We start from the raw sequence: 12323 nt of genomic DNA, 5'->3' as shown, positions 1-12323 counted from the left end.
GAAAACATCCATTATAAACCCTCCCTAATGGACCTTTAATCTGCATCTTTCCCAAGTTGAGGTGTAATTGAGTGCAATTCTTTACCTGACACAGTCAGTATCAAACTGGAGCTTGGGTTTGTCGATCATGCCCAATGCATAAAGCTGATAGGCCAGCGCACATTTCCCCACCATGAACTGGGCGGTGTTGGTCCGATCCAGGCAGTCAACACAGTTGGTCCGCAACACCCCAGTCTACAGATGCAGGAAATTATATATATTTTTAATCAAGCCAAAAGCTATTAAACCGCAAGCTATTCAAAAGAGCTTAAACAGTTCACAACAACCTTTTTCCATGTAGTTACCTCCCACAAGTAGCTGAATCACAAAACATGTACCATAAATTCCTGGCACAAAAGAGACATCTTTGGAAACAGCTTAGGCTGTTCCCAGCGGGAGATGTATTTATTTCAGAATGTAATTAGAGGATAATAGGAGATCACCATCAAGTTAAAAGCAAAACATTGTCCAAACAAAATTAGATTTCAGGATTTCCAAAGCAAAAGATAAAGATGGTAGTGTAGGGCAATGTAATTACCCTAGTTATGGAGTAATCAAATAAAATACATGCTACGTGTCATAATACATTTGAAACGCTTGAATCTTTTTTTCTTTTTTTAAAAAATATACACGGTAAACAGGTGTATATTAAAAGACGGATATATCCGCCTTTGGCAGTGAATGTGTTAAGGTCAAGGATATGATTTAGGCTGTCCTTACACAGTGGTATAACTTTGCACAGGTATGCATGGTGTTTGGCCCTTGCTTTTCGAGGCATCGGTGGTCCTGGGTTTGCTTATTTCTTTTCTAGATCCTTTGTTGTGTTAGTTTTAAGTTGTGTATGTGTTATATGTATATATATCTTGTTTTTGTTTTGTTTTTATTCGTGATGCATCTATGTATACTGGCAATATTGTATTGCTGTTGTGATATGATGAATAAAAACAATTGATAACAAAAAAAAGATTATAATGAATATGGGCTGTTCCATACACTTATTTTGTGGTTGTTAAGGCATACCATACCTGCACACGTCCACTTGATGTCATGTGACCACCTACATCTCCCCACCTGTAGATATCATCACAGAAAAAAATCAATCATCTTAAAAGCTGGAAAGATTGAAAATGTCTGTGCTTAACTCTTTTCCTGCTATTGACGAGATTTCTCGTTTTTCTCCGCATGGCTCAGCCAGCCGTCGACGAGAACATTTTTCAAAAAAATCTGCTTTTTTCTTTTTACATTTTTTGTTTATCACAAATGATTATAATTATAAGTATGCAGTATCATAACTACATCTTTGGTGTTTACAACACACCAAACCATTTGAAAATCGGATGAAAATTGAGCACGCTATGATTATTTCCATAGTACATGTACCATAGACATAATGTTATGAATGAGCGAGCTGACTGTCGCAAGATGGCCGCGGTTCAACTACGCTTGCGACGCCCCCTTGAGCCATCTAGCCTTTCTTAAATATATCTATGGAGTAGACAACCACATGCCTCCTCGATACACATGGAGTTACCAGCCACTTCTATTCACTCGAACAGCGAAGAGATTCACCAGGAGAGCGTAACTCCAGCTTAAGCTCTCACTAATTTCCCTACAGTAGTTCCCCTCCCCACTGAATAGGAGCCCGAACCAACCAGTAAACAAACAAAAAAAAAACGAATGCAAACTTCTAAACTATCATAATCTTGCAAGGAACTTTTACCGCCCAGTGAATGTGTCTGCCTTCTCTTTCTGTTTGCTTGATACCTTGCTATGAGTGGCTGAAAGCACTTCATTCCACTTCTCCCTATTCATCATGTCCTAAGGTGATCTGTAACGTCTCTAAACACATGCACTCTAGTCTGAAAAGTCTAGACAACTCGAGGGAAAGAAAGGTGGCAGAGTATAAAGACATTGGTCAACAGATGCTTAGCTATAAAGTAAATATAAACTATGGTAATGTGCACACACAGTGCAATGCTGTCCTGTGCTTTATTAGCCCTATGTGCACCGATGTGAAATTTCTGGCTGATGCCGATAACCGATATCAACATTGCTGGTCCATAACCAATATTTACTGTATATTTACTTATATTAATTGTACAAAAACAATTTGTTCAAGTTTTGTCCATTCTGATTCTTATGTAAACACTGCATTTGAAAAAGCAATGCCTCTTTATTTCAAATATAACAAATATTATAAAATAAAATATTGGCTAAACCAATTTTGATATCGGTTCGATACCGATATCATATTTTTAAGGCTGACATTGCCGATGCCGATATGATGATGCTGTTCACACAGGCAGCTACAAAGCTACAGTCAACCATACATTTTCAATGGAAGCCAGCAACATGAAGATACAGTACAAAGTGATGCTCAATGTTACAATCCAAGTTGAGTTGGATTCAACTGCAGCTACAAAACGGCCAAGTATTGTTAAACCATTTCCACTCACCTTCGCTATCCACACAATTCGTCATTGAAAAGGTTTTCTCCCATTTTCTCAGAAAACATATTATTTCCGCCCGCTAGTTCCATGTTCTTTTTAAACCCAGGCTTTATTTTCCTTTACAATTTTCTCGCTTGTCGGACACACGCTTGATGACGTCAACAAGCGTGTTGATCAACACTTCAACAGCAACTCGGTGACAGATACACGCTTTGTAGTTTCATATCTTTTGTAGTTGCAAGTGTGATGCTAATTCAAACAAACATTTCATAATGGTGCCAAGAGAGTGGGCACTGGGCAGAGTGTGTGTGGAGTGGGAGACAGTGTGCCTGCGTATACAGTACATGTAAGAAAACAAATGAGAATGAAAAAGTAGCTTGAAGAGAACAATGGAGATATCGGCTCATTGAAAGTCTTGAACCACATGATGCAAGGACACGATAATAATGAAATCTCTGGAACATTCTGTCTCACTGTTCTTGTGATGTGATAATTTGAGTAAAGGTTCAAGGTTGTAAATGCAACAGTACACAAATAAGGTGTATGTGGAACCCATACACCATTTCCAAATGTACTATAAGTGTGTGCATGTGCCTGTGTAAGTGAGAGAACACCCAGGCTAAATGTGTGCATTAAAGAGAGAATTTGGCAAGCTGCTGGCACAATATGAGGAGCACTACATATGCATTAGGACAGCTATTCTGTTATGTAATCATAATGGTAATGTTCAGTGTAAACGATTAAGACGGGAAGACATGGAGAGCTCCGTGCTCTTCATACATGGATGGCCATCTACTCAACCAGTTAGCAGGAAAATGTCCGTGGAGCAATTCCCCCCAACCTTCCATTATAATTATTTCCTGTGGGAAATTGTTGAAAGCACCGTCAATACATGTGTGAATGTGAATATGTATGACCATGAAAAGTGGATAATGTGCCACCCCCTCTGAAAGGGTTCAGAAACATGATGGGGTTGTCTGTTGCAGTGGTAAGACACACAGTTGTACAAAGGGGAACAGCAGAGTATGTAACTGTATGGCCCATTTGAACTGAGAGCAGCCTTGTCAAGAACCATTTCATACCCAACACAATATAGACCTCATACTGTATAATATTCAGTATGAGGTCGGTCTATATTGTGTTGGGTATGACACATACCCTACTGGTGGCCCTTAAGAAGATTTTGTTACTGCTCCTATAGATAGAAACTCACAAATCGCTACACATTCTCTCTGGAGACATACAGTATGATCAAGATGTATCAGTCAAAATGTACTGATTCCATTCCAATTGGCTGCGATTGGTTTCCAAAATTTACAGAAGGGGCGCGTTTTGCAAAAAAAATCCGCAAATCATGATCAAATCCCATCCAACCCAACTGCTTCCACTTCTGCCCATGGAGAGTGCCACAATCACGAAACAGTTGCATTATCAGTTGTACAAACTCTATTCCCCCCGCAGCTTATTCATGTTCTGACGACTGCACTCCACCACTGACACAGCCTTGGGTAGGCAAACCGGCCTGACAGAGAACTTTTCTAGTTAGCCTACAGTATGTATCTGTATGACAGCTAATCTCAGTCTGTTCTCTCGCTGAAGTCTCTCAATACCGCTGCAGTGTAGCATGCAGCTTTTTTGTGGGTACTTTTATAACACAATTATAACTGAACACGGGCAGGTAGCTACAATGAAAAGGTACTGTACTGCTGAAAAGTGAGTTTCTGAACTGGTTTTTGAGTGGAAAATCAAAACGCATTTGAGAAGTCAGCCAAATAGCATTATATTTTATTCTCTCATTACAACTATCTTATTATAGCCTGACTGTAAGTTGATCTTAAAAGTATTTTTTTTTATAGGGAATCTTCTTTATAAGAATCTAAATTCGTAAAGTGAAACTAACACATGAGAGAAGGTTAAAAACGAATGAAAGCAACATGCTCAAACATCCTTGTGCGTTCAAGCGTGCATAACTGGTTCAACTGGCATGAAGTCAAATTTTACCCAATCCGGCCCATTACCCAATATGTGTTATATATTGTGTTGTATATTACCCCTGCTGTGTATTGACCACACACAAATAGATGCAGAAATGTCTTGTGCCTTTTTGTGTGTGGGTGTGTTTGTGTGGATACCTGTTTATTGTTGGTGCAGCAAGTATATGTATTGATCACACATATTCAAAGGATATCATTTCATTTAATTCTGGTGTTGGTGGTTAGAGGAGGCTCACCTCTCATCTGGTCTCAGCGTATGACAGTAGAAGTCTGAACGGTTCACAAAGAAGCCTGTCCGCTTCACCACATTTTCAGCTATCATGCTAAGACGGTCCAGCACGTTGCACAACTTACTGAGAGAGAAAGAGAATGAGAAGGAGAACATATTAATTCCTGCATAATATTATGCAGGAATTCAAACATCCTCAAGACTCGATATATAACTGTGATAATGTTATACTTTATAGTCAACAGCCTACTTGAGGAAACACATACCATCTGAGGCTAATGGTATTAGACATAATAGACACCTGAATTTCCCCATGGGTATCAATAAAGGTTTATCCTATCCTATATTGAAATTAGGTAGGCCTAGGTCGACGGTGGACGCCACAAACGTAACATCTGGACTTGCAAGAGGCACCTCCGATCCGCACCAAACTCGGTACAAACACTGTTTAGGGGTCTGCCTTGAGAATAGTCCCACCAGGGGCCACATGTGGCCCTCCGGGGCCACAGGCTCACCAATGCTCCAATTCGCACCAAATTTGACACAAACACTGTTCAGGGGTCTGACATGAGAATAGTCACACCAGGGGTCACATTCAGAATGCACACGCACACACTACTCTAAAAGATGACATGTTCTTATCAAGAAGTAAAGAAAATAAGTAAAGATCTTTCTGTGTGTACCTTTTGGTGTAGCGGGCCATGTCCCAGGCAATGTAGTCGATGCAATGGGCTGGAGGGAGGAACTGGTTCAAGTTGATTACTGCGGGGTACAGCTCTTCACTCAGGATTTTCTCATGTTTCCTCTTCTCCCGTTTCTAAGGCCACAGAAGAAAACAAGAGACAACACCACAGAGGACTGTGAATAATCTGTGATGAAAATGTATGAAATCCACACACCAGTAAATGCTCCCGTTTGAAAAGACTAAAAGAGACTGAACAAGGAGTGTTCTGTGCAACTGAATATTCACCTGTATCCAAAGACACTGAAAGAGCCATAAAAAGCTGGTACATTAATGACACAGACCCTGTCAAAAAATGCTTTCCTGAGCCATGTGGGGCATAAGAGACCCATGATTGTGCAAAATTGTGCATTTTGTAGCGATCAGATGCTGCGTTCATGATTTTTGCAATTGTTTGGTAAAATAGACCCACTTAGAAAGCAATCATGGCCAATCGGAATGGAATATGAAAAATCTGAATGATTCATGTTCATCGAATGAGATAATGTGTACCAATTTGTAAGTTTTGGACAAAAACTGTGTATTGAAGAAAATTAAATAAAAAATACAATTTAAAAAATCCATGTCGATACTTTGATAAAAATAAATGAATAAAATTAAATAAATTATCAAAAGAACGTGATTCAAGATTATTTGATTAATTGAAATAATGTTTGGGATTCACCGTTTTCAGTTCAAAAGGCTACAAAGAGAGGGCATTGTCTCAAATTCTTCCTAATGTAAATACAAATAATCAAAGCCTACTGTACATAGCTTGCTGCTTATCAGAAATGTACATTCTAAAATAAAATGTAAAGATATTTTTGGAAATGACGAACAGATGACAGAGTCCTTTTTCGGCTTTCGGGAGGTGTAATTCCAGACAGTAGACTGTAGAATCTCCAAACCAGCATTTGGAGATTGTGGAATAGTTGTCTGGCTACGCGAGACTACATAAAATATAACCCGAAAACTACTGGCTGCATTCTCTGTGAAACTTCATAAACCCCAGAGGATGGCCTCAACTGATTTTGGTGACCCCATGACCTTTCATCCAGTGGCCAAACTTTCCTTGTGCACTTTCACGCAAGATTTCACACTCTCTTGTATTAGTAAAACCTTTGGAAAGCTTTGCCTCCGATAATGGATGGCTAGAGTGGGCCTTTCAGCAGTGGTGGCCACCTCTTGGTGCCAGTTAGCAGCCTCGGTAGGGCGGTAACTTAAAGCATTGAGGGAAGTGTAACCCCACACCTATGTTAGTGAGGTGCTTGCTAAGAACTGGATCAACAGCAAGAGCTTAAACGGAGTCGCTGCACACTCAAAGCTCCGATGCAAGAAGCCAATTTGTCATAGACTGACATAATGACAGCACCCTTAATGTGCACATGCACACACACATTCTTCATTTCATTACTTCTCCATCTCAAAGATGCACTGCCTTTTCATTCGCAAGAGATTGCGGAGAGCACACACAGGGTTTCGTAAGGGCATTTAGAGTAAATTCATTAAATAAATTGGACATCACATATTACAATGTATTCACAGTTAGATTTCATTCACATGCAAAGACACAATGAGTGGTGATTCATTTTGCACACCACTGTACAAATCACATTTCGAACAGACGCACAGCCGTCTGCACCAGCTGGCTGGTGCAGAAAAACCTTGACACATGCACGGCCATGTGCACGTTCACAATAATCGCTCTCTCTCTCCATCTTACATACACACATCAAACGTGCATAAGATACCATGGAAAGTCATTGTACAATCCCAGGTATGTCATCACGTCTCCCCCCCAACACAAATCACTCCCATGGAAAGGTGTGATTTTATGCCATTTTCATATCTCGCTCTCTCTTACTTTGGAATGGGAGAGACGTTGAATTACTGTATCATGGAGTCCAGTCCTCTTCCCCCTCCTTCCTAGTCCACTAATATCACATGGCTGGAACTTGTGCCGACCACTGTCGTCTGTGATTGGTCCCTCGTATTGAGGCTCATCTTGCGAATGACAACGTGAGCATGAAACCCAAGCCACACAGCGAGGGAGATCGTTGGATTGTGTGTGTGTGTACCGTATGTGGTGTGAGAGAGTAGGGTCTTGCACAGAGTACTTTAGGGACACTGGCTGAAATGAATGAATGGTTAATCCGGCGCACGCACGCAAGCGCACATGCACACGCGTGCGCGTGCGCACACACGCGCGCGTGCGCACACACACACACACACACCACACACACATGTGGAAATTGAAAGCAATATACTGTAGTTTTAGTATTTTTATGAAGATGTATTGTCAGTTCTGTTGGTTTATTACTCTCAATTGCCTTTGTTTTGATAGGACTCTGTATGGAAAGGAGTAATACCTAATAACATATCACATCAGAATATGTTGTATTTGTACAGCATGCTGATGAACAATATTTGAACACTTATTGTGTATCATTATCCATTCCCTTTAATCAAACATCATTTGCTTTCTGCCACACTGTTTACTTTAGTTTTGACTGAGAAATAAAATGTTAATAATTGTAATAGTAATAACCTAAATAATTATTGTCTCCACCAGGCCGAAGGCGTGGCCGAGACTATGTTTTCGCCCCTGTTCGTCCGTCCGTCCGTCTGTCTGTGTACAGCTAATCTCTAGCACCGTTGGCCCGATCGAAGTGAAACTGTTCACGCACACTCCCTGGAGGCCAGAGAAGATCCACTGTTCAAAAATGTTCACATCGGCCTGTTATAGCGCCACAGAGAGGCCAACTTTTTTTAAACCATTTTTTATATTACTCGATTACCCAAATCGGTACACATGTATTATCTCTATAGTCATGTGATCAAGACGGATCTGTCAGATTTTTCAGATTCCATCCTGATTGGCTTCCAAAGTTTGCAGGAGTGGCCCGTTTTGAACAAAATGCCTCAAATCATGAACGCAGTGCAGTGTCTGATTGCCGTGAAACTTTGCGACTAGGCCCAGGAAGAAATGCCACCCTACTGTACATTTTTTCATATCGGCCTCATGGCGGCGCCATAACAGGCAGATTTCTGTGAGCAGCTAATCTACAGCACCGTTGGACCAATAAAGCATTATGATTATTTATAAGCTCTTATAAATACAGTATGATTATAAAGGATTATGATCAGCATTACAATCCCTTATAAGTATGTGAATAATGCGTTATACACATGGGATGCATAGCAAGTGCTACCAAACTTTGAATGCACACTCCCTGGAGGCCAAGCAAGAACCTTTGCCCAAATCTTTCACATCGACCTGTTATAGCGCCACCAGGAGGCCGTTTTTTGTAAAAAGAAAATATTATATTACTCATAGAGATTTTGTCCAAACATCACACCAATCGTTACACATTATCTCTATAGTCATGTGATCAAGATGGATCTGTCCAATTTTTCATATTCCATCCTGATTGGCCAACATTAGTTTCCAAAGCTTGCAGGAGTGGCCCTCAAATCATGAATGCAGTGTCCAACTGCCGTGAAACATTGCCGGCCCACAATCAGCTACCTGCCCTGGCGGAGACCTGTGCTCTGAGGAGCACACATTTTTCTAGTATAACATTGTGTCTCAAGTCAATGTGGCAGTGCTTTGTGCACATGAACACCTGCTCACAGTGCAAAATGTTCATTTAACAACCCTATGTGCTCATTTTTCAATCTACACCAAATCTGTTGGCCCAAAATAACCAATCTACAAGCTCACAACGCAATGCGTTGTGAGCATGTAGATTGGTTATTTTCAGCTAATGTTCCCCCCAGAATAGGGATGCTGGGGTTCAAGTGGTTAACTTGTGTGCACAGACCTACAAGGGGGTGAGGTGATGAAATGGCTGTGTGTGTGTGTGTGCACGTGCATGCGTTTGTGCGCTGAGAGGGGTTGATGCTCAAGGTAGTATCTCACCAGCTGATAATAACCAAACACTGAGCAGTTGAATGTTGAGTGTCTCCACAGCAATATCTTACCTCCATTATCACTCAGTACCAAAGACAAATAGACAAATACAAACAATTCTATCTAATAATTGCTTGTTGAGCGATTTCACAGACCCAGCCCATTATGCCCACACGCATTACAACACGCATTACATTACTTGAGGAATGTGGCCATTCCTCAAGTACCTCCTCCAGCTATCTTCTAAATCTTTGTAATCTTCCATTATGTTGGTACTTCACATTAGTGTAGTTCCCAGAAAACCTATGGAGTCCCACAGTGGATATTGAGTGAAGATAGATTTTGAGATAGATATCGAGTCCCCTACGGCTAACGGTGTGAAATTTCACAGTATACTGTAGTAGGGTATCAACAAAACACCATGGTATACGGCAGGGGAAGGCAAGTGCCACCATTGCCACGTGGGAGGGTAATCAGTGGCACACACTGGCATAAGTGTCAGAGAGAGATTTTTTTGTGTGTTATTAATACATTTTGTTCCTCAAAATATTCAATTAATGTATGTCCCCAATTTGGATGCATCTGCATTCAGATTGCCTCCTGCTCGTAATCCTTCCTACTATTCATGCAGCCTGTCCCATTTAGTTTTGTGCAGTGTTGGGCAAGTTACTTTTAAAAAGTGACTAGTTACTTTACTAGTTACTAAATTATGTAACTAGCAACTAGTTACTTTACTAGTTACTAAATTATGTAACTAGCAACTAGTTACTTTACTTTACATTTTAAAAAAAGAAGACAAAAATCATAAAATAAAATAACAAAACATATTATTTCCTTCTTTTTTCTTTTTTTCCCCAAAAGAACCAGGGCAGGGGCCTCACACCTCCCCTCTACCCAGCCCAAGGCACCCCAATCCTTGGTACGGGGCTGGGTGGAGGGGACCCCAGTCGGCCCTCAACGCACCTGCAGGAACATTCCTAATTACACCAGTCGACCTCATGGTGGCGCTATAACAGCCCACTTTACGTTTTGGCCTTTAACTCTTGAACCGTAGGTCGTAGAATAAAAATATTTTTTTACCTAAATTTCTTGGGTCATGACGCAGCTCCCCATATAGGCCACGCCCATTTGCGTGGATAGATTTTCCGCCATTTCAGGATAGGATTACAGGATAGATTTTCCGCCATTTTGAATTTGTCAAAACACACTTTTAGCTCCTCCGAACAGAAAATTTCACAAAAGTAGGTACACATGATCTCTGGACCCTGCGATAAACATCTCCAAGCGGAATTTTGATAGTCCACACCGTTCATCCGTAAATGGCTTCCAAAGTTAGCGGGAGGGGCCTGTTTTACAAAAAAGGCCAAAAATCACAAATGAAACGTCCGGTCAATCCCAAATTTGAATCACATGTCAAGGGTGGTTTACTCAACGTTTACAAACATTATTTTGGGGGGATCAATCCTCTCAAAATGAAACGCAAGTGATCTCAGGAGTGACGTGACAATGTAATTGGCGCAGCCTCCGATGGTATTCCTCCCAGCGTATTCCTCGAGTCCCGGCGACTGCGACTCGCGTCGGCGCAACCACACTTTGCCATTTCCCAGAATTGCGAATATTCTATTTTTTAACTTCTTGTGGAAAACATGACACGTGTAAGTAATGATTGTCCATTATGGGACCTGAAAACATTTGCCTTTCTGTTGTCGCCTGTAAGCACTAAATGCAATCCACATCACACTGTACAATAAAGAATACAATACATCAAGATGAAAACATGTTTCTAACAGAGATCCTAACCCAGCAGGAACGACTGCCTTGTAGTGGGCAAAAAAAATGGATTTCAAAGAAAACAAACTGTAAGGGTACCACTCACGACTCCTGAAGGATTCATTTTCTTGTCACAGACAAATATGTCACAGACTAGTTCAAATTATAGGCCCTAAAGGTTACTACTGTTGGCAGTATCAACATTTACAATACGGCAAGGTTTAGGATTGGCTCTGAGTGCAATAAGGCAAGGTTTAGGATCGTCTCTGTGTGCATCTGTGCAATAAGGTAAGGTTTAGGACTGGCTCTGTGTGCTCTAACTCTGGTATAATGACTGTGGTTTCACTTCTGTTCATCTCTGTGTTTCAATTAAATATTTTTGTTTCAGCCGATGCAGGCTTTAGGCCTTGCAGCTGGGACATTCTTACTGCAGTTATGATTGTGCAATATCATACAACTACACACATTGAACATAAATGAAAGAGCCAACTACTCCACAACCACATAACTACCCTGATGCAGGGCAACCACTGACCAGATAAACACATACTTGTTTAGGAGTACAGCAAGTCCTGACAAAACTAGGGCAATGGATGGATGGGGAGAATTGTTTTGCAATGTTTCTAGACAGCTGTAATAGCTTATTGATTTGAGTCAAGGTGTGAATATGTGCAACTCTGTCACGGTGACCTGCCTACAAAGAACATAGGTAAAAGCCAAACACATGGAGTAAAGCAAAATAAAATCTCACAATTTAACATTTTTGGTGTTTTGCTCTCCCCCTTCATAAACAATTGCACAATATGTAGAATTATGATGTTTTGGAAAATGCAGATTGAGGCTTCTTTAACTTTTGCTTTTATCATCATATCAGAGACCATTACAGAATATTAAACACGTATTCTATTGCTAGTTTGACCACTTAAAATACTCTTAATCTTAAAATAACTAATAACCGAAAATATTTTCCGTGTGCGACATAATTCCATAGAAGACATGCTGACCATGTAAACAACTTTTCAATCTACTTATGCTCAACAAGCAGATGTGTATGTGCTAACTCAATTGATTATGGAAGGAATATTTCATCATCATAATAAATAATGCAGGACAAGGTCACCTGAGAACATATAAGCTGTCCTTGGCCGGAATAGAAGAAGCTTCACTGTAAATATATTTCCACGGCGTCAGTTGGTAGGAAAGGGTT

At 40.6% G+C, this 12323-nt stretch overlaps 1 protein-coding gene across 1 annotated transcript in view; it reads right to left on the bottom strand.

Annotated features, from left to right (window-relative positions):
* The window catches only part of fig4a (FIG4 phosphoinositide 5-phosphatase a), a 78944-nt gene that overhangs the window by 42996 nt on the left and 23625 nt on the right, over positions 1 to 12323 (bottom strand). Inside the window, exons 11-14 of the mRNA XM_084081804.1 lie at positions 5396 to 5529; positions 4720 to 4836; positions 1065 to 1110; positions 86 to 234 (exon numbers count right to left, since the gene is read on the bottom strand). Of these exons, the coding sequence (XP_083937930.1) occupies positions 86 to 234; positions 1065 to 1110; positions 4720 to 4836; positions 5396 to 5529 (446 nt within the window). The remainder of the gene's footprint in view (positions 1 to 85; positions 235 to 1064; positions 1111 to 4719; positions 4837 to 5395; positions 5530 to 12323) is intronic.

Source organism: Gymnoscopelus microlampas, assembly GCF_963454915.1.
Source record: "Gymnoscopelus microlampas genome assembly, chromosome: 16".
Lineage (NCBI taxonomy): Eukaryota > Metazoa > Chordata > Actinopteri > Myctophiformes > Myctophidae > Gymnoscopelus > Gymnoscopelus microlampas.
This window is presented reverse-complemented; position numbering and strand designations above follow the sequence as displayed.